The 27,060-nt window shown below is 42.8% G+C and overlaps 1 protein-coding gene across 2 annotated transcripts in view; it reads left to right on the top strand.

Moving 5' to 3' along the window:
- The window catches only part of kalrna (kalirin RhoGEF kinase a), a 161,393-nt gene that overhangs the window by 63,690 nt on the left and 70,643 nt on the right, over nucleotides 1–27,060 (top strand). For both annotated transcript variants that reach the window (XM_052082949.1, XM_052082948.1), the window contains exons 12-28: nucleotides 3,620–3,718; nucleotides 4,202–4,333; nucleotides 10,798–10,920; nucleotides 14,416–14,607; nucleotides 15,824–15,993; nucleotides 16,958–17,132; nucleotides 17,786–18,041; nucleotides 19,274–19,440; nucleotides 21,411–21,530; nucleotides 21,914–21,982; nucleotides 22,635–22,784; nucleotides 22,853–23,002; nucleotides 23,375–23,489; nucleotides 24,819–24,934; nucleotides 25,096–25,218; nucleotides 26,487–26,669; nucleotides 26,757–26,878. In XM_052082949.1, coding sequence (XP_051938909.1) covers nucleotides 3,620–3,718; nucleotides 4,202–4,333; nucleotides 10,798–10,920; nucleotides 14,416–14,607; nucleotides 15,824–15,993; nucleotides 16,958–17,132; nucleotides 17,786–18,041; nucleotides 19,274–19,440; nucleotides 21,411–21,530; nucleotides 21,914–21,982; nucleotides 22,635–22,784; nucleotides 22,853–23,002; nucleotides 23,375–23,489; nucleotides 24,819–24,934; nucleotides 25,096–25,218; nucleotides 26,487–26,669; nucleotides 26,757–26,878 — 2,462 coding nt within the window. The remainder of the gene's footprint in view (nucleotides 1–3,619; nucleotides 3,719–4,201; nucleotides 4,334–10,797; nucleotides 10,921–14,415; nucleotides 14,608–15,823; nucleotides 15,994–16,957; nucleotides 17,133–17,785; nucleotides 18,042–19,273; nucleotides 19,441–21,410; nucleotides 21,531–21,913; nucleotides 21,983–22,634; nucleotides 22,785–22,852; nucleotides 23,003–23,374; nucleotides 23,490–24,818; nucleotides 24,935–25,095; nucleotides 25,219–26,486; nucleotides 26,670–26,756; nucleotides 26,879–27,060) is intronic.

The raw sequence follows: 27,060 nt of genomic DNA, 5'->3' as shown, positions 1-27,060 counted from the left end.
GGGAAAAGCAGTTGTGGTCTTCAGTCCCAAGGAAGTGAATTCTAAAGACATTAGCAATTCAAAAACATCACTTTGCTGATTGGAGAAGGAAAAATCTTCTATATGGCTACAATGACAACCAACACAAAGCAATGACCTGAAAGTTGACTTCTTCTTCCAGCTTCTTGTTAGGTCAGAGTCCAATGTGTGCCAGGCCTCAGCTCCATTTAACTTTGGTCATTTGATCTTGTTTCTTCCAGCTGACTTGTTGATCTCTGCGTGTGGCTTTGTTCTGTGGAAGAAAGGGTCTTGATACTCACATGGCAGTGCAGCCTGTGCCAAGGGGCTCATTCTCTCTTTTCCATTTGTACCTTCATTCAGCTCAGCGGTTTTCAAACTGATTTGGGTCCCTTTTCTCTCACCTGCTGAAGTGGTGCAACGTTACTGTTTGCCTTTCTGGCTATACTTTGCTTCCCTCTTGGTGTATACAGAATCCCCTTAAAGAGCCAAAACACTGCCTTTTTCAGCCTACTCTGTCAATTTTTTTCCATTGCCTTTCTCAGTTTTTCTACAATCACTCTTGCCTCCCACAATGGTTGTTCACTTCACATTAGTGTGCAGTGGGAAATGATGATATACATTGTAGTTGCATACCTACCAGGTTGCCTGAACAAAAAATGTGTTGTTATCCAAAAATATTTTCAAGCACTACTTGTACAATAACATGGTGTAATTTATTTTTAAAAACATTACAGCAGGACTGGGGTGCCTTGGTGGTCCAGTGGTTAGTGCGTCAACTTCACAGTGGAGCTGTCAATCCCGGCTCCGACCTTCCTGTGTGGGGTTTGCATATTCTCCCCATACCTGCATGGGTTTTCTCCGGGTACTCCGGTTTCCTCCCACATTCTAAAAACATGCACGGCAGGCTGATTGAGCACCCAAAATTGTCCCTAGGTGTGAGTGTGAGCGTGGACAATAGGGATATCCCCTGCCTACTGCCCAAAGACGGCTGGGATAGGCTCCAGCACCCTTCAAGACCCTTGTGAGGATAAAGTGGATCGGAAAATGGATGGGTGGACAGCAGGACTGTGCGCGAAAATGATTTACTTTATTCATGTTGAACATTAATCCTTCAAAGAAGAAATCACTCTGAATTATTTACATTGCACCTTTCAACAATGCACATTGTACACACATACTTGCATGCACACATATTAAATAAGTGCAGGACTCCAACCATTTCAGTGCTAATGGTCATTTTCATGAGACATTTTCCAGGACCAAAATAAAAATAAATTCTTAAAAATATCACACACCATAACTGAAATTCAAAGAGCCATGGCCATTTGTATTCCAATTTTACTGTTAATAACTATTATGACAGTCACGACACAGTGCAGCGTATCAGTGTTTGCTCTCCATCCATTTTCCGAACCACTTTTCCTCACTTGGGTCGTAAGCATCTAACAAAGTTGTTATTAGTTGTAGTCTGCGCATTTTGCGAGATCATAACCTGGCAATGAAACTTCACTTTGTGCCGCTCTTAGTGTTGTAGTTTTCCAAGTTGGTCTTGATCTCATCTTGAAATCTAAGTGATTTTTAGTCGGTCTTGTGTCGGTTGGATTTCTGATGAAGACCGGTCCAGACCAAGCCGCTTCTACTGTGATCAATGAGAAAAGTAGGAACGAGGTGCTGCACTGCTTTTGGTGTCGCCTGGAGTGCCACGCCCCCTGCACACAGATGAAGACGACTGGAGATGCAGCACTCCAGAAAAATTTGAAAGAATGTCAGCAAATTCATCAGTAATTAAGTTTGGTTTCAAAACCAAAATCAGGTCATTTTCCGAGCAAAAAATGTAAGCATTGTTCCTGACTTTTTCCTCTAAAATGCAGATGCAGTCTTCGTCTTGTCTCCATCTCGATAATCTCTCATCTCGATAATGTCTTGGTCTTGTTTAGTGTGGTCTTGACTACAACACTAGCTGCGGTTAGCCTCGAGTACAGTTGCAATGAAGCGCGGGGAATCTGAGCATGGAGCCCGGTTTCCGTTATTAATAACACTCAACAGTCCTGAACTTAGCGATGTCCCGCTGGTTGTATTTCCAGATGACCCATTTTGTGTGTTATGATTTGGCATCTGAAGTAAGAGGCTCGGCAGCAGAGTTTGAGTGGTTAGCATATACCGTAGCCTAGGCATAGCGCATATCAGTAGCCCCACTTTTGTTTATCTTGCCTCTGCCACTTCCAACACCCTGCCAGACCTGACAACAATCCACGCAGGTCGTGCTGGTCACGCTTTCCTCCGGGATGTTGAAAGTACGCTAGAAATCCATCACAACTTGTAAATTTCTACTGTTATCCAATGTCGATTAAGTCCATATGATTATAATATCCAGCAGTGAAGGCAAAACTACAGTTGAGGGAAAATGCAAGGATCGTTCGTCATCACACTTCGGTGTCAAAATGCTCCAGCGGCTGCCCAAAAGCCATTTCCCCCAAAGCAAGGCCGCGATCATTGGGCCGGGTGACCATAGAGGCAGCCTTGGCTGCGGCTCCCATTCAAGTGAATGGAACCCAACCAGCAGTGGGTTCATTTATGAACATCTTTACCCCAAGCTTCAACATTTATAATCATAGATGTTTTTTTGGAGTCGAGGACACTTCATTTGGTTGTAAATATCCATCCATCCATTTTCCGAACCGCTTGATCCTCACTAGGGTCGCGGGGGGTGCTGGAGCCTATCCCAGCTGTCTTCGGGCAGTAGGCGGGGGACACCCTGAATCAGTAGCCAGCCAATTGCAGGGCACACAAAGACGAACAACCATCCACGCCCACACTCACACCTAGGGACAATTTAGAGCGTCCAATCAGCCTGCCATGCATGTTTTTTGGAATCTGGGAGGAAACCGGAGCACCCGGAGAAAACCCACGCAGGCCCGGGGAGAACATGCAAACTCCACACAGGGAGGCTGGAGCCGGAATCGAACTCGGTACCTCTGCACTGTGAAGCCGACGTGCTAACCACTGGACTACCGGGCCGCCCGGTTGTAAACGTACAACAGATAATTATTTTTGGCTGCCAAATCGTGAAATTTGGGCACCTGCCCACCCAAATTGGGTGCTCTACAGAGCCCTAACTTAGCCTGGTGGAGGTGGGGAGGGGATCAAAAAAGTGTGGTGGCCTGCAAAGCTTATAAAGCACGGGAGGAAACACTTGAGTTGTAGAAGCCCGCATGCTGTGTGATGCAACTGAATTGTTCAGTGGAGCTTCACTGTGTCGCTTGGTCTGTGACTGCATGGCTTAACTGTGCGAACAATGACATTTTCTTTCAATAGATGGCAGTAGGTGGAACTTACCCATTGCGATTCGTCGAACAGAATAATAATTTTGCGCTCCCCTAAACAGGCCTCCGTTTCACGCTGAGCACATATATTTTGGCGTAAATTGAGACAATATAATCATTGTCTCGTTATCAATACTTTTTGTGACATTTTTGTGTAGCAGTGTACTAGGAGATATTTGTAACATAAACTATGTGGCTTTGCTATTTAAATGTTGGGCAACGTTGGCTTAGAACCACTTCTTTCTGTTCATCTCTCATCTTGTCCTTACTTTGCCTTTTTCCTTGCATGTTTCTAGGTTAGTCAGGATGGAAAAGCCCTCCTGGATGTCCTGCAAAGACCTCTCAGTCCGGGCAACTCAGAGTCTCTGACGGCGACCGCCAACTACTCGAAAGCGGTTGGGAACTTATTGTAACACATCACTCGGTAGAGGGCACACCTCAGCCAAGGCCAAACATTACTAATCTGGATCAGCACCTTATTGTACAGCTTCATAGAATGCCCCCAAAGTCACGGAATGTTGTCAGGAAATGTCATACATTTTTCCTTTCGGAGTTTTTGTTGAAGAATCTTTGAAAATATTCGTATTGGAGTGAGTGAAAATATTCGCAAGTTTGGATCGTCTATAGTCTACATGAGCGATACATATAAATATTTGGTCATAAGCAGACATACATGTAATTTCCTTTACATTCTTTATCCGGCATTCATTTGCACTCAATTCTCACTCCTGGCCTACGTCTGAGTTTTGCTACTACGATCCATTCACACCAAAACAACATTAAGAAACCAAATACAATTTTGGAAAAAAAAAGTAACATTTATTTATTTATTTATTTGTAAAAAAGCGATGTATGCTATGTATGTTTATTATCTGTAGGTTCATTGTATTCTGGATGTGGTCCATGAAGTACTCCACCATCAGCGCCGTCTTGAGAACATTTGGCAGCACCGAAAGGTCCGACTGCACCAGAGACTGCAGCTGTGTGTGTTTCAGCAAGACGTCCAACAGGTACAATGCATAGACACGCACGCACACGCGCGCGCGCGCACACACACACACACACACACACACACACACACACACATGTGTATGCACACACATACTTATGCACTTAAGAAGTGAAAACAATACAAAACAAAGAGGGGAGAATATATCTTGAAGTGTGTCATCCTGTGGTGACATGTGTTTCCCATTAACTCTCTTCAGCCATCAGTTTCCCGAAACCCGGGAAACTTCTCAGATCCAAATGGAGCTTTGCTCCAAAGGCGCTGCCACTGACGCTTCGGCAGATAAGTGAAGCATGGAAACATGTCTGAAGATCAGGAGATGACATTTCAAAACCACAGTAAAAAGGAGGCCATTATCAAAGTGTACCCAATTATATGGGTAAAAGTACTGCGATTAATTCCGAAATAAAGTGGATTAATCAACCAAAGTTTCCATTTACTTCCCCCATGAACACAAATATTTCCACCGTCTCCAAATTCTAAAAGTTTCAACAGGCTGTCAAGTGCATACCAAAGCAACAGGTGGTGTTACAGCCAACGCTGCGACAACCATATATATCTATAGAAACAAACCAGAAACATGAATACATTTCTGAATAAAGCACTTTGAAAAACAATGCTGAATCTTGGAAAATGCTTTTGCTGCTAATGAGAGTGACTCCTGTATATCACACAGTAAACAAAAGCTATAATAATACATTTGTTATTCATAAATAAAAAAAGAGCCCAAACTTTGTCACCATACAGCAAAAAGGGGGGTTTCCTGCCAAGGGGCAAAAACCAATCAGTTGTAATTTATCCGACACAGTTTTTATGTTAGTAAAACACCTAGAAATGGGGTTTGTTTTTAAAATAATCTAGATTTTAGCAAGACATGGTGCACAATCGGGTTACAAGTTTCTGGGAACAGTTCAGGCTAACAATGAGTCAAACAGTTTTGAGTAGATTTCTTCAGGGAAATGTCTGCAGTCCATTTATTTTCTGTCGAAATGATACTCACCTTGTCCTTGTTGCCACAACATCAAGTCAAAATAGGTCTTGCACCGGGCCAGTGACCTACCAAATGGGGAAAAAAAATCCATCAGATTCAATCTAAAAAGGTGCACAAAGACTAAGATGTTAGGCTGCAAAGAGGGCTCACACTCTATATTTTTTTTACTGTTGCACTTTCTTGTAGGTGGAATTAGTATGTCACGTACGTTTGGTGACATTCTAACATCCATTCAAAGTAACAATTCAACACAAATTTGTCAAGTCAACAAGTCAAGTCAACAGTCAAAATTTGTAGTGAAGTTCCTTAGGAAAAAGTTTTAGACCCATTCATTTTTCAAGGGAATATGCAAAGAGGGAAACAACTCTACCAACTCCACCTTCAAACTTTTTTACATGGATGAATTTCAATACAATACTTCAAAATGTACTTCAAAATGTTATGGAACTCAAAAAGAGACTAGAAATGTTTTTTCATGTATTGACATTCATCCACAGCTGCAAGTTGATATTTCTGGCCAAAATTGCATTTTTGTTGATGTTTATCTTTGTGTGAAGTTTAGCACGTTCAATGTTGATGCTGAAGTGGCACACTGCACTGATTTGAAAAAATCCTTCGTGGGGATGCACAATCCTCCTTAGCAGAGGTAGTAATACATGTACATAACCGGATGTTTTGACTGTTTTTCACACACAATGCTCAAATTCTTGGAAACAAAAACAAAAATGAAAAATAAGGTTTACAAACCATCTTGAGTCATCTAGTCTATGTGAATGAAGCGGGTGAGAATTCCTATATATATATGAAGGCTGGAGTCCCGTAGAGGAGGGGGGCATGAGCGAAACATTGAACAAAGAAGAGATCACATCGGCGGGGGCAGTAAATTCAGCGGGATAACACAGTTCCACCAAAAACAGCCGTCACATATCGGCTACTATGAGGCCCCCGAGACACCGGTTGAGCGAGTGGTGCCTGGCGTAGAGGCACACACGTGGAAAGAACAGCACGCTTCCAACGGCAAATAAATCACGGCAGACCGGCAGATGATATTTCCACCCCAGAGGGGAAGAAAGTAAAGGTGGAGCTGCAGCATATGAGGTGTGTAGTTTGATTTGGCACATACGACCTTCAACCAACCTAGTGCTCCCCCAAAACAAATCATTTCAATAAGAGCTGTTGACACTTCATTTGTGTTGACACTCATTGCTCATATTCATCTTTTCCTTGTCGTGCATCGGGTTACCAAGTGTGATGCACTGTGCTGAACTTTAACCTTGGTAAGGCATCGGTTTGGCATACGGGAGACGGTGGTTCGAATCCCGCTTGGGGAAAAAAAATGAGCACATAACACCATCCAGTGTGGGTCCTTAGGCAAGATCCTTCACGCTAATGCCTACCTCATACAATGATGAGAGACAATAAAACGAATGACATGCTGGCTCAGACGTCGCCCGGCCAAACAAGGTCTGCGTCAGGTGCTGGGGAACCAGAGCACCTTGATGAAAAATGGGCTACTGGAACAAAGCGGAGATGGGCGAGATGCGATAACGTAGCTCTGTTGGAATGCTACTACTCAAGCAACCCTAGTCATAGGGGATACATGCAGAGAATGTGGGCTAAATGGTTACTTCGAAACCCACAGTCACGGTTGACCACGAAACAACTAGTAGCTCAGTGTTCCAACATCCACAAACGGCAACTGCTGTCACAACTTGAGATTGATGAGGTACAACGCAGGTTCCATGGTGAAGGGCCCCAGGCTGCCAGATCAGAGGAGGAGGTCATACAAGAGATTGGGAGGCAAGCCCCAATGAATGCAGATGATGAGATTGGGTGGCCAGCCCCAATGAATGAAATATTGAGCGAGGCAGCAACTGACCTGAAAGCTAAGATCATGGCGAGAATGAAAGCTGGGCAACCTAGAAACCGATTACAACGGCTATGTGAAGTACCATCTGAAAGTCTCATAGAAAGTGTGAATGCAGCACTGAGGGCGATCACTACCGTAACGATCACAGAAACCAATGAGCTGATATATGCTTCAGCATCAGTGATCCTGCCGACTCTGGGCTATAAGAGCAACCATGGAAGCCATGAGATACGTTACCCACCATGGAAAAGACGGTTGGAGGCTAAGATCAAGGCGGCCCGGAAAGATGTGAGTCAATTGACGGAGGCCCAGAGAGGTGTGATGAAAAGGCCGATACCCGAGAGGTACATCCAGATGACCATACCTGAAGCACTCGAAACTGCCAAAAAAAGGCTCCAAGCCTTGTCCAGTCGCCTAAAGCGGTACACGAAAGAGAATGAGGCCAGACGAATAAACAGGCTGTTCGCAACACAACCTGCAAAAGTGTACGCTCAGTGGCAGGGTCCTAACAACAGAGCTGACCCACCAAGACTGGAAACTGAAAGGTACTGGAAAGGCATATGGGAGAAGGAGGTTGCACATAACAGCAGTGCACAATGGCTGGTGACCCTGAGAGAGGAGCACAGCAACCTCCCTGAACAGAACCCAGTTACCATAACAGTGGCAGACATACAGGAAAGAGTCTCAGCTCTGAAGAACGGGACAGCACCGGGCTCGGACATGGTCCACACCTACTGGCTAAAGAAACTCAAAGCACTCCATGAGCGCCTAGCAGTACAAATGAACCAGCTGCTGAGGGATGGGACTCACCCAGAATGGCTAACCGAAGGGCGAACGATCCTGATCATGAAGGATCCCTCGAAGGGTGCAGCCCCATCCAACTATCGGCCAATAACCTGTCTCTCCACAACATGGAAGCTCATGTCAGGCATCATTGCGGCTAAGATAAGTGGACACATGAATCAATACATGAGTGAAGCACAGAAGGGCATTGGTAGTGATACCAGAAGAGCCAAACATCAGCTCCTGGTTGACAGAACAGTCGCACAAGACTGCAGGTCCCGACGTACCAACCTGTGCACAGCCTGGATTGATTATAAGAAAGCCTATGACTCGATGCCACATACATGGATCACTGAATGCTTGGAGTTGTATAAGGTGAACAGGACCCAAAGAGCCTTCGTTGCGAACTCGATGAGGATGTGGAAAACCACACTTGAAGCCAATGGCAAGCCACTTACCCAAGTGTCCATCAAATGCGGCATATACCAAGGTGATGCACTCTCCCCACTGCTGTTCTGCATAGGACTGAACCCCCTAAGCCAGTCATGTCCAAAGTCCGTCCCGCGGGCCAAATCCGGCCCGCGGTCGAATTTCATCCGGCCCTCGGCCCCCGTCATAAAATCAGTGCCGTCTGGCCCGCAGGTTGGGTGCAATGGAACACGTGTTGTATTGACTGAGGTCTCGTAGACTGGTGAGTGATGTTTCATAGAGTACTGCTTCCCTCTAGTGGCTAAATGAGTAATAGCATTCACTAAATGAGTAATAGCATTTAGACACTAGAGGCCATCACTCACGAGTTAACAAGACATCACTCCGTGTTTATATTGACTGATATGTCATATTTCAAATTCCTGTTTCAAATGAACCAAAAGAAATTCTTAAGATTGTTGAAATTAAAATAAAAATGGAAATGTGAAACAGACTGGCTTACTAAAATTTGTTGAACAATATTGTTGTTCAATGTTAAGAATGTCAGCCAAGGTCGGCCCCCCGACATTTTACCACATAAAATCTGGCCCCGTTGGCAAAAAGTTTGGCCACCCCTGCCCTAAGCCAAGTAATCACCAAGACAGGCTATGGATACCGCCTCAGAAATGGAGCTACAATCAGTCACCTCCTCTACATGGATGACATAAAGCTGTATGCTAAGAGCGAAAGGGACATAGATTCCCTGATCCACACAACCAGGATCTACAGCAGCGACATCGGGATGTAATTCGGGGTTGAGAAATGTAGTCGGATGGTGACTAAGCGAGGAAAGGTAGTCCGCACTGAAGGGGTCTCACTCCCTGAAGGAACAATAGCAGACGTTGAGGACAGCTACAAGTACCTCGGTATACCACAAGCCAATGGCAACCTCGAACTGGCAACAAGGAAAGCGGCTACGGCCAAATACCTCCAGCGAGTGAGGCAAGTCCTAAGAAGCCAGCTCAATGGCAAGAATAAGACCCGGGCAATAAACAGCTATGCCCTGCCAGTGATCAGATACCCTGCAGGAATAATAAGGTGGCCAAAGGAAGAGATTCAGACCACGGACGTTAAGACCCGAAAGCTCCTAACCATGCATGGAGGGTTCCATCCCAAATCCAGCACCCTGAGACTGTACGCAAGCCGAAAGGAAGGAGGCCGGGGACTAGTGAGTGTGAGAGCCACTGTCCAGGATGAAACATCCAAGCTCCATGAATACATCAAGGAGAAGGCTCCAACGGATGACGTCCTCAGAGAATGTCTCAGACAATGGGGAACAGAAGAGGAGGCGCTGGAAGAGGGACCATCATGGGAGGACAAGCCCCTACACGGGATGTACCACCGGACCATAACTGAAGTGGCTGATCTCAAGAAGTCCGATCAGTGGCTACAGAGGGCTGGCCTGAAGGACAGCACAGAGGCACTCATCCTGGCTGCTCAGGAGCAGGCCCTGAGCACCAGAGCCATTGAGGCCCAGATATACCACATCAGACAAGACCCAAGGTGTAGGTTGTGCAAAGAGGCACCTGAGACAATCCAACACATAACTACAGGGTGTAAGATGCTGACAGGGAAAGCCTACATGGAACGCCATAACCAGGTGGCTGGCATAGTCTACCGAAACATCTGTGCGGAGTATGGACTGGAAACCCCAAGGTCAAAATGGGAAACACCTCCAAAGGTGGTGGAGAATGACAGAGCGAAGATCCTGTGGGACTTCCAGATCCAGACTGACAAGATGGTAATGGCGAACCAACCAGATATCGTGATCATAGATAAAGGGCAGAGGAAAGCCATTGTAGTGGATTTAGCGGTCCCAAGTGATGGAAACATCAGGAAGAAGGAACATGAGAAACTCGAGAAATACCAAGGGCTCAGAGAGGAGCTGGAGAGAGCCTGGAAGGTAAAGGTGACAGTCGTGCCTGTGGTGGTCGGAGCACTCGGGGCAGTGACCCCCAAACTAGATGAGTGGTTGCAACAGATCCCGGGAACAACATCGGACATCTCAGTCCAGAAATGTGCAGTGCTGTGAACAGCAAGGATACTGCGCAGAACCCTCAAGCTTCCTGGCCTCTGGTAGAGGACCCAAGCTGAATGAGGGACGGACACCACCCGAGGGGTGAGATGAGGATTTTTTTTTTTTATATATACCTCATATATATATATATATATATAAATTATTGTTGCTTGGACCTCAATAAATCACATTTATTGATACACATTGATTGAACTATGAAACCACAATAGCAGCAATCTGATGCTTTATTTTGTGTGGTGGCCACTCAGGCAGAAGGGGTTTGCTTAGTTTGACTGAAATTTTCTCTGAATGACAAGTTCCTTTTCTCCATTTTAGGTGATGGACTGGATCGAAAACCATGGTGAGGCTTTTCTCAGTAAGCACACCGGAGTCGGAAAATCTCTTCATCGAGCTCGAGCCCTGCAGAAACGGCACGACGACTTTGAAGATGTCGCTCAGGTTGAACATTCTTCTCTCTCATTTGATCTTGACAACGATAAAAATATAATAATAGTTTTAAATGCCTGCAAGCATTTGTCTACAGCCATGCATTTCTCGTTTAACAAAATATTTATTATGTTACTGCAACTCACAAAGCTTTTTCTAATACTCTGATGATTGGAAGGTTATCAAAAGATTACCTGAAGAATAGCTCTCAGTAAAATGGAGTGCACTAATACAAAAATGTATTTTTCAATTAAAAATGGGCTTCATGATATTTTTAACCCTTTCAGGAAAATTGGGTTACAGGGGACAACTTATCATGTTGCAGGGTGCATAAAAGTGTTAAAGGCGGATTTTTTTCTGGGTGGACCCATCATGAAGTGACTGGTCAGTGAATTAGCCATTGAGAATCATGCGTGTTAATCCTATAAAGAATGTGCAGTGATGTAAACTACAGTTTACATTGTTTACGCGCATGAGCCCTTAAATATTGTGACATTTGACAGCAATAAAACATAATGAAAAAATGTCATTCTCATGGTGAAAATCTTGAAACTATGAAACAATACATGTCGTAAATGTCTGTATTTATTTTTTCTTTTATGGGAGGGTTGTAACAGTATACACAGGGAAGTTTAAACAACCCAGAGAAATGTCTGTGTCCCAATTCTATTGGCACAGGCCACTGCAGAAACATGCAACTGCTGGTCTTGCAAGTGTTGTGGGGGAATAAACAGTGAAAGTGTAAAACAGTATATATATGATCATACATATATACATACATATATACAAAGTGCATACATAAATAGAGGTTGATCTCTATTTGACTTTTGTGAATGCCTTGATGCCATTTGCAACCTGCAAAAGCAAGTACCTCCAATGTAGTAAATAAATATAAACGTTCCCATTACTCGGATACATTGATTAAGAATTGATCATATGTTTATTAATGTCAGACTATTTATTAATACATTCAGAACATATATATAGATTTTATAATTTGATAGACAATTATAATGCGGATGGATGTTCATGGCCTTGTCCGGAAAATAGCATGTTTCTGTGTAGAGACGGATTAGACCTGATGTTGGTATTTTCGCAGACTAATGCAGGCTGGGAAATATGCGAAAGGGAGGCCTGCGTCGTTATGGGAGTGATCACTGTCGACTTCAATCATGGCCAATCGAGGTGGCTTCTTCCATTGACTTTAACTTTAAATACAGTGCGGTCGGTACTCATGCACTGGTGTCTCAAAACGGCGGGAGCACATCAGCGCTCTGAAGTGGGCACTTGGAGACCATGCCAAACACGGACTGTTCAAAGCCCCATTACCCCCCCCCCCCCAAATATATAAAAATAATCCAATGATTCACATGTGTCAATCAATGGAACTCAAAATCTGTCTGTGCCCTGATCAAATTCATCTAAAACTGTGAACACAGATCAGCTATGCCAGTATTTAGATGCAATCTGAGCAAGCGTAGGCTTTGACTGACTTTCTGCCACTTGTTACTCCGCCGTTGACAGGACTCAAATTCGCTGCACTGGAAAAAAAACAATGTGTTGAATTTTGCTAAAATGGTATTGTGGGCTGTTACTTGTACAGCGCTTTTCTACCTCGGGCGCTCAAAGCACTTCACACTTCCAAATGGTCGCACTGGCCGTGGATCAAATCACCAACCTCTGGGTTGGGAACTGATTGCTCTACAACTGAGCTATGCCAACCACTTGATTTATGGTAAGTGGTTGTACAAAATCCAGATACATTTTTTTAACTAGTTGTCTATTTTAAAATGTATCTGTATCCAGATGATTTCATTTCACTTGACAAAATAAAATTAAGATAATGTAATACTCCACTTTTTTAATGTGTGATGGCGAAATTCGTCTTGGCAAAGACCAGTCTGCCAAATTAGCAAACGAGTAGCCACTCTTGCACTTCTATGAAGTTCAAGATGTGCCAGAATTTGTACCATGACACAGGTGCGCTCTTGACGAAACAAGGGTAAACATGAACCACTTTGTGTGCTGTGCATTACCATCAATTGGGACAAAGAAATGACAAACAAGTTGTCTCATGAGCACCAATGTGACCAGTTGCTGCTAAATATCATCCATTTTACAACACGCTACTGTCAATAGAACTGCTGATAACACCATGTTTGTTTTCGATTCGGGTCATGGTAATGAAATTTTGTCTTTAATGTAAGACTTTCTTTCTATTGTCAGTACGACCATTTTCACTGTGCACAGAAATCACCTTTCTCTCTTTGCCCAGCTTTTTGTATTCACTTGACGTGGATGATTATCCATTTTCAATAATCCTTGAACCCCCCCCCCCCAAAAAAAAAAGCAAAGCAGTCATGCAGCACAAAGTATTAATCCCCTGTAAATTATAATCTTTATCTTCCGACTAATCCTCCCTCTACTTGCGGGAATATCCAGACGTCTCATCCCAGTTGAAGATGCCGAGACGTGATGTGTGTTTAAAGACGAAGAAGAGGAAGTATGGCAGCTGTAATGGCTCATACTTGGCAAAACAGAACCCCGTTGTCGTTCATTCTGAATCATGAGACAACATAATCTGACATACATTATTACGGTGCTTGTGTGGGTGTGTGCATCCGTGCACAAAAAAGATAACCCCTCAGCAGTGTTTCATGGTAAATCTAATTAAACCACATCCAAGGTGATGAAAGGGTGACATATTTTTTAAGCTCTTATTTTAAGATCCCTGCCTTTGTAATACATTTTGGGTTAGGTTTTGCTCTTTATTTTCTTACATAAAAAATATTTATTAGTTTGTTCCCATTTTTTTCATCCCTGTCAGCAATGTTGAGCAGTAAAGCTCACAAAGCCACATTAAAGATTCTGAAACCTTTTCTGAAAAGAAACTGAAACTTTTTGGGGCACACTCATTGATGAGGCTGCAATTCAAATCAGAGGATTTTTTTTCAACCATTTACACCACCATTCATACACCAATCAATTGTGCCAATTAAATGCGAAATATTGAAAGTCTGTCACTTGAACGATGATGTGTAATGCCAATCTCAGAAGTGTTGCCTGGACCGGAGTGAAGTTAGCTTAGTTTACATTACATTACAGCAAATGAATGGTGACTTCTTCGTCAAAAAATGGAGAACAGGTTCTCCCCGTCAAAATCCATAAACAGGCAAATTTATAACACTGGTTGACTCGAGATACAATGCAATATGATAAGATAAGAAAACCTTTGTTTGTCTCACAATGGAGAAATTACCAATTTACAGCCGCAAAAATTATGAAAGGTAGAAGAACAAAACGTAAATATAAATGATAAAATCTAAATATAAGTATATTCAGAATGGGTGAGTGGGGGTGATGGTAGACCAAGAGAAATGTTGGGCACACCGCATTGGAAAAATACATCCTGTTTCTGCAAAAGATGAACGACATCTGGGCTACTGAATCATAACATATTGCATAATAAACATCGGTCATAGTAATGGTTGTATGTTTCCCTTCCAGAACACATATACTAATGCAGACAAGCTACTGGAGGCAGCCGAGCAGCTGGCCCAGACGGGCGAGTGCGACCCAGAGGAGATTTACAAGGCGGCGCGCCACCTGGAAGTTCGAATACAAGACTTTGTGCGCCGTGTTGAGCACAGGAAGCTGCTGCTTGACATGTCCGTGTCCTTCCACACGCACACCAAAGAGGTGAAACACTGTCACATCACTATCATCAAAACCTTAATTCTGTAGGCAAGGTGTGTCGAATCGCTTAACCTACAGTCGTACCGCATCAAATCAAGATTGTAATCCCGCGAAATTGAATTGAATCGAATGATCCCACTTGAAAATGTACCGTTCTTGAATTGTATCTCGATACATATCAAAGTGTCTTTTATTGGAGAGATGCCCACCCTTAACTTTTTTTCTCATACAAGTGTAAAAATGAGTTAATTACTATTACTTAATATATATTTTTGAAACATTAAATATCTTGCGAGACTGAATGAAAAACAACACTGTACGTGTGGTAGACGTGTGGTTCCATCCATCCATTTTCCGAACCACTTAATCCCCACTAGGGTCGCGGGGGTAATGGAGCCTATCCCAGCCATCATTGGGCATTAGGCGGGGGACACCCTGAATCGGTTGCCAGGCAATCGCAGGGCACACAGAGACGAACAACCATGCGCACTAACACTCACACTTAGGGACAATTTAGTGTGTTCAATCAGCCTGCTATGCATGTTTTTGGAACGTGGGAGGAAACCGGAGCACCCAGAGAAAACCCACGCAGGCCCGGGGAGAACATGCAAACTCCACACAGAGAGGCCGGAGCTGGAATCGAACCCGGTACCTCTGCACTGTGAAGTCGACGTGCTAACCACTGGACTACCGGGCCGCCTACTTCAGGGGCCTGATTATTTCCGTAAAAAATATGTCCAAAGTCCAAATTGATCATAATAGTAAATGGTAGGTGAAGATTCTTTTATGTAGTACTTTACACCTGTTGCCCAAAGCAATTTACCAAGCTGCTTACCGACTATTTTTGAAAACATATTGGAGTGTATCTGGGGTGTTTTTCCACTTTTGTTAAATTTTTGAATTCCGTCTTGTGTTCGGTTGTATCAGCTAGTTAGCGGTAAACTAAGCTAACTTCACTCCGGTCCAGTGTCCAAGTTCCAACTTTACAAACTCCCTTCTTACTAGCACGGGATCAGAGGCCAAAAGTGAAGTAATTACAAAGGTGTTGATACACTGCCTAGATCGGCTTTATTGGCTGATTGCTTAACAGTTTGATGTAATACTCATTAGCTGGCTAAACAGCTTGCTTTAGCCTGGGAGTGGCTGTTTCAATGATGCTGGATGTTGCATTTATGCTTTGTAATGTTGGTGTTCCTCACTGCTTTGTATCGTGGTCTAGCTGTGGTCTTGGATGGAAGAGCTCCAGAAGCAGCTACTGGATGACGTGAGCTGCGACTCTGTAGATTCTGTGCAGACACTCATTCAGCAGTTCCAGCAGCAGCAGACAGCCACTCTGGAAGCCACTCTCAATGTCATCAAGGAGGGGGAAGAGCTTATGCAGCAACTCAGGTAATGTAACAATACAGGATGGATACGTTAGCATACGGTGCATCCCTGTTTATTATCGGGGATACGTTCCAGCCCCATCTGGGATAGGTGAAAATCTGTGATATAGAGAAACCACATGCTTTTGATGCATTAAACTGAATAAAAAATATTTTTTAAAGTCTTCCACTGTCAAGAAATTGGGAAAAAAAAAAAAAAAGACTCATTTATACAGTTTCCCCAAATAAAATGAAAAGTGTGCTCCTTCAAGCGGCTTATTTTGAAGTTGACGTTTACAGAAAAAACAACATTTAACAAAGGAGAATTAAACGGTGTTTATTTAACATTAGTCATCTACCCTAAAGGCTCACATCAAATCTGAAACCCCATAGACCGTTGAACATAATTTAGCATGGATGTTATTGTTATTGTAAACCTTCAAGCAATTGCTCTTTAACTCGCAGCAAAGCATATATTCGTGTTAAGCGCTTTGTTGCAGCTGCAGCTGTTGTGAAAGTGCTATAGAAAATCAGGATGTATTGTATTCAACAATACTAACAAGCATACAGTGAATTCTCTCTGCTCTGTGGTAATGACTTACAGTAGTTGAGTACATCGCCTTGTTGATGTCGCGTTTAATGGGGACCAAAACCACCCGTGATAAACGAAAATCCGCGAAGTAGTGACCAATTAACATATTAAAAAAAAAATATATATATACTGTATATTTTTCAGCTTCTCGCAAACGCGAGGTCCGCGAGAAGCTGCGAAAGTCAGCAAAACAACAGCGAGTCACATAGAGCAACATATAGAGTACTGTACTCCATGTATATGATTTTTTTGTTTTTTAATGAATATGTTTCAACAAAACCGCGATGCACTGAAGCCGTGATAAACGAACCGCGAAATAGCGAGGGATCACTGAATAGCGGGTTCCATTGTATTAGCCTCGACACTTGTATGCAATGTTCCCATCTGTCTCCTGCAGAGACGCTGCCATGTCCACCAATAAGACACCACATTGCAGTTCCATCGCTCACATTCAGGGAGTGCTGCAGCAATTGGATGAGGCCCAGAGCCAGATGGAGGAACTGTTCCATGAGCGCAAAATCAAACTCGACATCTTCCTCCAGCTACGCGTCTTTGAGCAGTATACTATCGAGGTGACTTTTCTTTTCACGTTAATCATAGTGACTCAGTTTCCCACCTTTCCTTGATGGGTCAAACTTAATTCCATCTGCAATGAAATCTTCATTTCAAGTATAATGTTTTGTATAAAATTATAACTTTTAAGTCAAGTCCACATCCTTCCTGTTTACCTCTTGGTTTGACGTCCATGCCAGCCCTGAATTGTTGATGGTGATTATCATTTTAAACCGTTTATTTATTGGATATTTTATTTCATAAAAATATATACATTCTGTTTTATTGTTAGTTGATTTTTTCCTTTTTTTTCACACTTCTTTCCATATTGCTTTGGTTTTGACTGACTCACAGATTTGTCTCACGGATCAATGTTTTCAACATTCTTAAGTAAATCTCTGTATTCAAGTACATACCTGTATTGAAGTTACTTTTAATTTTTAATAACAATATTTATGCCTTCTTTGAACTAAATTTGAAGACAGAAATGTTGATATTAGTCATTTATTTTTTGTAAAAAGAAATATACCGGTATACGTATTTTGTCTGTATTAGTAATATTATTATTATTCAGATTTCAATTATGATTATTTATTTATTATTATTTTTTTAGCTGCCCATTTGGCAACACACTTGTTGCTGTCATCATGCTTCTGCTGACCTGTTTACTCAGGTGACGGCCGAGTTAGACGCCTGGAACGAGGACCTGTCTCGACAGCTGAACGATGCGGGACGCTCGAGCAGCAGCAGTAGCGGCGGCAGCGGAGGGAGCGGCGGTGCTTCCTCTGGCGGCGCGGAGGACATTGGCCTGGCAGAGCAGAGGCTGAAGAGGCATGCTGAGAGAAAGGCAGCCATGAACAACATGACCTATGAAGTCATGCAGCAGGGCCAGGATTTGCATCAATACATCATGGAAGTGCAGGCCTCGGGTAGGGCCCCTTTTGCAGCAAATGAATTGCAAATAAATTGTATTGATCATTGTATGGAAGCAATACTAACCAATTATTGATCTGTCATTGATTTGGAACAATGACATTTACACAAATCTTCTTGTCTGTGTAGACTTTTAGCCATCCAGGTCATAGTGAAGGTTGAATCGGGGCAACAGAACTGTTGTTGTTTGTTGGATATGTTCCACCCTTAATTTGAAAGTCATGGCCTCTACAAGGGAGAAAGAAAGGAACATCCAGTTGTCTTGATTCTCCCTTTGCGAATCGCAAAACTTGTTCTTCTTCGAAAGTAATCCGTCTTTATGGGCAGCTCCTCCTCCATGTCTGAGATCATCCATCCCTCTCTATCATCCGCCATCTTTTTGAATTTTCCGTATGGTATTCCTCGCTGTAGAGTATTCCTCTTCCCTATTTCCCCTCAAGCATTTCTTCAATGACTGCACGTTATAAACTCCCTCCCTGAAATGTGTCCTTGCCACTTTTTCTTCCAAGCTTTCAATGTCTTCAGCAGTTCTCTTTTCACTCTAGCAGTTTCCTGCAATACATATACATATACATCTACTCATTTCCCACGACGCTCCTAACATCCTTCTCCAAAACCACATCTCCAGTGCATCAATCATTTCTGCTTTCTTCTGGAGCACTCACGTATTTGCTCCATAAAAGGCCACAGTCCAGACTACGCATTTTGGACGAATCTCATCATTCTTATTTCTTTGCATTGTCCTTTTTACGTCTGTATTCTTCTCTTTCTTTCCAATGCTGGCCGTTGCTGTTCTAGCTCTTACCTATTTCTGCAAATGCCTGTGTTACATTATCTTCCCAAACTTTTTTTTAAGCCAAGAGCAATACAATAGATACATACACACAAGAGTTGAATCAACCCGTGAACATGGAAAGAACTGAATCCCGCCGCACGCTTTAACGCAAAACACAAAATAATATTCATTCATTCATTCATTCATTCATTCATTCATTCATTCATTCATTCATTCATTCATTCATTCATTCATTCATTCACCAAACCACTCATCATTACAAGGGTTGTGTGCATGCTGGAGCCTTATTCAACTGTCTTTGGGCCATAGGTGGGGCACACTGGTCGCCAGCCAATTGCAGGCAAAATAATGACAAGGGCGAATATTCTGCATCGAAAAATATTACCACCCAAAAAATCACATTAACGTGTTTGTAAAAACTGTTTCTGCCAGGTATTGAGCTGACAGGGGAGAAGGACATGGACTTGGCCTCTCAGGTTCAGGAGCTACTGGAGTTCCTGCATGAGAAACAGCAGGAAGTGGACCTCAGCGCCCAGCGCACGCATGCTAGACTGGAGCAAAGCCTACAACTACGTCACTTACAGGCTGAGGTCAAACAGGTGAGCATATCTCTTGAGTGGTTGCACAATTGAATGAAACTATGAAGGAATATAATGTTTCATTGCGCTGCCGCTGTTGCCGTTGCAGATGGAGGCAACTGAATTATTAATGAGCTTTTATAGCAAAGTGCTAATAAACACGCTGCTGCCTCGCCGCCTTTACTTGACGTGCTTGTGCAAATCTCAGTCTAAATTTATGATGAAGTGAGGATTTGCATGAAAACGCTGAGTGACTCATTAAAATAATGATCACTCAGTCGAGTGCAAACTTCGGGCAAATCTGACAATCCTAATTTGGATTTAGTAGCATTCTTGTCATACTTCTGCGGGTTGGAATCTCAGTTTCAGCCCACTTGTGCAGATGTTTGCAAATTCTCCTTGTGCTTGCTTTTATTCCAGATTCTCCAGCATCTTCCCACATTCCAAAACCATGCATGTTAGGCCCGCTGCACACTATGCGGCATGGCCAAAGCTGGTTAAACTGTTGTTCATTGTGAAGAACTTTGGCAACAAATTTTTATCAAACAACAACTGGCTTTGTTATCATTCAAAATTTGAATTGCTACAGAACAACGTCTAGGCATGCAAAATTTTGCCTAACCCGATTGTAACAGCCAATCCAAAAAAGCTTGAGCTTTGACCAAAAATTTTTTTAAAAAGCTTAAATGAGACGTACCAACAGATTATGAACACCCTCTATTTGCAGAGGATAAGGACTGGGCTGCCCTGTGAATAGCAAGAATCCCCATATAACTGACAGCCATTCAAATTTATTGAGGTGAAAAATGTTGTTCTTGTTATTATTTCCTTAGAAAATAACAATTACCGGTATATATTTGTAAAATGGAGGAAAACCCACAGCAAAAAAACCCCCAAACAAACAAACAAAAAACCCCGAAATATTTTGTTTTTAATCCGCAAATATGCACAGCCACGTGTCCAATGTCTATGTACACAAACACAGTTGTATATACAAAATCCATATTCCAGTAAAGTTGGGATGTTGTGTTAAATAAAAACAATACACAATAATTTGCAGGGCAGCACCGGTAGTTCAGTGGTTAGTACGTCGGCTTCACAGTGCAGAAGTACTGGATTCAATTCCAGCTCCGGCCTCCCTGTGTGGAGTTTGCATTTTCTCCCTGGGCCTGCGTGGGTTTTCTCCGGGTACTCCGGTTTTCTCCCACATTCCAAAAACACGCAAGGCAGGCTGATTGAGCATTTAAAATTGTCCTTAGGTATGAGTGTGGGCGTGGGTGGTTGTTTGTCTCTGTGTGCCCTGCGATTGGCTGGCAACCAATTCAGGGTGTCCCCCGCCTACTGCCCATAGACAACTGGGATAGGTTCCAGCACCCCCCGCAACCCTAGTGAGGATAAAGCGGTTCGGAAAATGGATGGATGGATAATTAGCAATTGCTTTTGAGCATATTATTCAATTGAATGCGCTACAAAGACAAGACGTTTTCAATGGGAGACAGAGACAGGTCTGGACTGCTGGCAGACCAGTCCTGTACTGTTTTCCTACGAAACTGCGCCGTTGTATTGATTGTGTCTTCATAGATTTGCAAGTTACCCATCCCATGGGTTTTAGCAGCAGCACATATGCTGAATTTTGAACTTTGCCTTGATAGCTTGGTGGACTCATCAGACCACAGCACACTTTTCCATCCCAGAAGTTAGCAGTGTTTATTGGTGTTATTGATATATGGCTGTCGCTTTGAATGACTAGAGCAGTGGTTCTTAATCTGGGTTTGATCGAACCCTAGGGCTTCGATGAATCAGTCTCAAGGGTTCGGCGGAGCCTCTGCCATGGAGGTTAAGACATACCCGACTCAACATGTCAATTAGTTATGAGACACGCCTGCTTGGCCATCACTGGCTGCAGTGTATCACATTACATTGGAGGGAAAAAAATTGATTGGTCTTGCAGATGACGTCTCTTATCATCATCTCCTCTTCATATCCTTGAGGTGCTCGGATGGATCCGTAATGGCGAGTCCATGTTGAATGCCAGCATGGTGAATGCCAGCTCGTTGTCTGAGGCAGAGCAGCTGCAGAGGGAGCACGAACAGTTCCAGATGGCAATAGAGGTGTGCGCATGTGCATACACACGCACACACACACACACACACACACACACACACACACACACACACACACACACACACACACACACACACACACACAGGCACACACACACAAGGGAAAGACACACACAAATGCATAAAATGATAGCTGCTGCCAGTCTAACTGTACTGGAGCAATAATTGTTTTTGCATATTTTCAACGGTAGCAGATGTGCAATCTGGCATACACCCGGACACTCTTTTGAACTTAAAACACACACACACACACACACACAGGCACATTTCAGTCACATTTGGTACACATACAGTACACTCAAATAATGTCATCCTCTATTTCAATGAAGTCTAACAAGTAATTTCCTGTTGTCCCCTCGTATCCCCCTTAGTCTCTCTTCCATGCTAACTCCCTCCAGAAGACCCATCAGAGTGCACTGCAAGTCCAGCAGAAAGCAGAAGTAAGCTTTTATTCAACTAACTAACTAAGTAACCAACTTCAAAATTTAAAGCAGCGCCAAAAGACTTTGAAATGAAACTTTCGCATCTCTGAATTCTTCTGACGTCAACAGAATAAAAAAATACAAAATGTGGCGATTCCTCCTTCGCTGCATCTTCACTGCTTATTAGTCACTGCCCAATGAAAAGCATCTCCAAATGTTTGTGATTTGCCGTCTTTTTGTTTTTAGATTACTAAGCAAAAGGTGCACTGGACAGAGCATGCTATTCCTTTTCCGAAACAATTTGTCGCATATTGCCGCTTCTTATCAGTGACTTTTCCTGTACATTTTTGTCCCTGCTACTTCTCCTTAACCATTGAATTCATAAACGCTTACATTTAGCGTAACATGTATCCTCGCCATTTGTACTTTTGAAAACAAGCTCTTTGGTAAATTGATAATGATGCAATAGTGATTGTCACAAGTTCAACTCAGTGTTTCTCAAAAATCGACAGGATTATATTTAATTATTATCGCTCTCTCTCTCTCTCTCTCTCCCTCTATCTATCTTCAGTATATATGTATGTATTTATACATATTAATTGTAATCAATAAATTATATATAATTAATTAGTCTGACTTTTATATAATTAATTATCCTCCCTCATTCCAGATGATGCTCCAGGCCGGCCACTATGACCCAGAGGCGATTCGCAACTGCGCTGAGAAAGTGGCCGTCCACTGGCAGCAGCTAATGCTGAAGATGGAGGACCGCCTGAAACTTGTTAACGCCTCGGTGGCCTTCTACAAGACATCTGAACAGGTACACGTGCACATTCATAAGTGGAGGCGTCTGACTCACTTATATGTAAATGCGGATGCCACGGCCAGGTTTGCAGCGTGTTAGAGAGCCTGGAGCAGGAATACCGACGGGATGAAGACTGGTGCGGAACTCACGAAAAAGTGGGAACGCCGGCCGACTCTGACCACCTTGTGCCTCTTATCAGCAAACACCTGGAACAGAAAGAAGCCTTCCTCAAGGTCAGTGCATTTCTTGCATTTCACTGTCGACAAGATAATAGGATCCTGGCCAAGGCTTCATTGTTGTCGCCTTTATTATCCTGGACAACGCAATGTAATGAGATCCTAAATTAATTTGACATTATAATTGATATTAGTGTCTGAATATCTTTTGATCACTTTGGGACGAAACTAGGTTTACCTTACAGTTTCCAACCTTGAATACATATCGTATCTCAATCACTATGCGATTAAAAAAAAAAAGAATTCATGTAGGGAAAGAATGATGGTGCAATCTTATCTATCATGATGAAAGCATGTCCCATATTTTGTGTATAAGAAGTATGTTAGTTTTTTTTTTTTTTTTTTTATCGCCATGTTGCTATTACTTAGGCATGCACACTGGCCCGGAGGAACGCCGAGGTTTTCCTCAAGTATATCCACAGGAACAACGTAACCATCCCAGGAGCTGCCAGTCATGCCAGAGGGCCTGAGCAGCAGGTCAAAGGTAGAGCAACAACACACTTAGACCACCAGAGAAAATAACATTAGAATGCATGATCATACAGTTTTAACTTGAGTTACAAGTTTAGCTCATTTCGAGACCAAACTCGAAACTCAAGTTACTCATCTATGAAATCACTTGTCCCCATCGAAATTAATTGAAATGCCATTCATCTAATGGCACATACACACCAAATCTTGGACCGCAAAGCAGACAAATAAATTGAGGAGGAATAACTGAGTTTATCTACAAAGGGATCATGAGAATCAACCACAAAGTTAACAAACCAAAAACGACAACAAGCGGTTTCGGCAAATAATTGGTGAAACAATAGTGGAAAGAAAATGTGCTCGTAAAACTGCCGGTCAAAAGTAATCCAAATTGGGTCCAAAAGGGACAGAACCAATTCTGGGTTATTTCTACCCTGTGCACTGGGTTGAGTTAAAGCCAAATAAATGGATTACCAGGTTATCAGTATAGTTGTGGTTGTAAATAATACTATTCAGTATGTGTATTACCAATATGTTCGAAGAAGAAGACACAATTTCCCTTCTCGGGGGCTGCCACAGCGAGTCACTTGCATGATATGTGTGGCACAGTTTTTACACTTGATGCCCTTTCTGATACAACCCACTGAGTATAATCCATGGATGCTACATTCTCCCTGACTGAGATTTGAACCCTGAGCCCTATGTTTACGGTCAGCTGTGTCCAGATGCCACCAATGCTGTCTAAGCATCGCCCATTAAATTTGCTTTAACTTTAGCACACATGATCGCCTTCAGCCTGCTCAAGTCACTGCTTAAACCCAACCTGCCACGTCAAAGTAATTAACTCATTGTTAGGTAAAAGTACCGGTCAAAAGTCTGCTCATAATACAAAGCAAACCAGCGAATCAGTTGGGAAAAACAACTCAGCATTTGCACCAATAAAGGAAATATCGAAATGGAATCTGCCTAAGTGTAGAATACACAGCAAAAAATTAATAACATTAAATTAAAAAAGAAGTGAAACTGTCTGATGCACAATAGGCAAAGCATAAAAGGCAATGATGATGCCAAGTAGTGGCAAGTAATACAATAATCATTTTTCATCTGCTTCTCTTGCACTTCAAAACTCAGTTGATTATCATTATCATCATAACCCAGGAGACTGGAGAAACAAAACAATAAAAACACATAGACCAATAACCAGAACCATGAAAATTAATCTGTTACAGCCCCTGCCAAAAAAAAGAGGAAAAAAACCCCACATTTGGGTTACATTTCCAAAGCTAGTGTTGCGAAATACGAGAAATGGACCAAGGCAAGACCTCTTGATTTTGTTTCTCAGCTATTCTGAATGAGCTGCTGCAGAGGGAAAACAGAGTCCTACACTTCTGGACTCTGAAGAAGAGGAGACTGGATCAATGTCAGCAGTATCTCGTCTTTGAACACAGCGCCAAGCAGGTGTGTGTCTGTGTGTGCGCGTGTGCGCACTTCGAGCTAAAGTGCAGCACTAAAGAGACATCTGGTGTATTTTATGATGGGAATTTTGGGAAGAGCCTCAATCATATCATAAATCGTGTGTGTGTGTGTGTATGTGCGTGTGGGTGTGCATTTGCGTGCAGGCTCTTGAATGGATCCAGGAGACAGGTGAGGTCTACCTGGCTACGCACGTGTCATCTGGTGACAGCAGCAAGGAAACACAGCAGCTCCTCAATGACCATCATCACTTTCGGCTCACTGCCAAGGTACGTCGCGTGCATGCATGCTCGCAGCACGTGTGTGTCTGTTGCTATTGGCTTACCAGGTCCCCTGCGTCTGAGCTAATGCGATCCAATCAAAGCAAATATTCAGCGTGTACAAGATAATAACGCTGTTATTGACGTTGTCACAAATGCAGATGAATTGTCAAGCAGGAAAGGAGGGTGTGACGTGTATATGACTGCGCGACGGCACACTGGCAGCCGTTTGTAATATCAGGGTCACCCTTATTTGGTTCGGGTCACAATGAGAAGCTCGGTGTATTGCAGTGCAGTTGTACCCCAACCACAACAAGCAACAAGAGTCAAATCAAAGTTCGTTTTGTAGTCAACAGAGGAAAATCATGCAAACATACTAAAATGGAGTACAAAATTACACTGGGGGCCTAAGCAATAGTGTAAATTTAGAGATGCCATTATACTATTTAGAGGTGGAGTTGTCGGGCCATTCTGAAAAAAATAAATAAACCTACTGTATATACTAAATAAATAAATAAAATTAACAATAAAGGTCTTTCAATTCATCTTTTTACAAGAAAAAAAAGGAGTCACAATTTGACAAAGGAAGACAAAACGTGAAATTTATTTTTTTCCCCACAAGACTTTTTATCTGTTAAAAAATAAAAGTGTATTTTCATGAGATTAAAATATTTTATAGGAGCCTCAAAAATGGTACAACAAACAATAATATCGCCACAATCAAAAATGAAAAATAAAACACACACAAAAACATGCAAAAGTGTCAGTGGAAACCAACAAAAAATGTTGTTTACCAATGTCTCAATAAAGATCAAAATCCATCCGTTCGTCCATTTTCTGAACCGCTTTATCCTCACAAGGGTCGTGGGGCGTGCTGGAGCCTACTCCAGCTGTCTTTGGGCAGTAGGCGGGGGACACCCTGAACTGGTTGCCAGCAAATCGCACAAGATCAAAATCCAGGATTTCAATATTAGTCTTACTTGTGATATAAACATTTATTGAAATGTATAGTCAATGTGTAAATGCAAAAGTTTTACCTAAAAGAATAAAGCATTTTGCACAAGATTTTACCTTTTTTCAATGTGGTCCAATCACTTCTTTGAATTTTTGACGTTTGCCCATCTTGGCAATCATTGCATTATAGTGTAGTTGTTCTACACTATAGTTGGTGAATTTGCAAATATGTCAGAAGGAGACGATACCATTTTTGGCCCATGTTGAGAGCCCAACAACAACAAAAAAAAGGTGCGCTAAGGATTGTGCGCTCGTGTCACCAGCAAACAAAGGAGAAGGTGAAGCTCCTCATCCAGCTGGCTGACAACCTAGTAGAGAAAGGCCACGTCCACGTTGTGGAGCTGAAGCGATGGGTGAGCACGGTAGACCGCCGCTACCGCGACTTCTCCCTGCGAATGGCCAAGTACCAGGAGAGCTTGGAAAAGAGCCTGGGCGTCTCCTCTGAGGTGGGAATAGCTCACATTTGTCATACAGTACATTTACACTATGTTCAATCACAGCATGTCTTTATTCTTTTGCTCATCATTATTCAGGACAACAAGGACTTAGAGTTGGATATTATTCCCGCCAGCTTGTCGAACGACCCCGAGATAAAACTGCGGGAGCCCAACGATGAGGTCAATGAGGAGAAGAGGAAGTCGGCGAGGAAGAAAGAGTGAGTACAACTTGGAACCCAAACAAACCAGAGTGATGAGTCGGCATTTCTTTGCAAAATTTGTGGCTTTAACTGAACTCGCATTGTGTTGACAAATTGGGCCAGGTTGGCTCTGCTTTGCATGAACATTGCATTCATGGAGGCCCAGTCAGTGGACCAGAAAGAGAACTGGTTTCTGTTTT

The sequence above is a fragment of the Hippocampus zosterae genome, chromosome 12, assembly GCF_025434085.1.
Source record: "Hippocampus zosterae strain Florida chromosome 12, ASM2543408v3, whole genome shotgun sequence".
Taxonomy (NCBI): Eukaryota; Metazoa; Chordata; class Actinopteri; order Syngnathiformes; family Syngnathidae; genus Hippocampus; species Hippocampus zosterae.
Note: the sequence above shows the minus strand (reverse complement) of the source record. Positions and strands in the feature narration are given on the sequence as shown.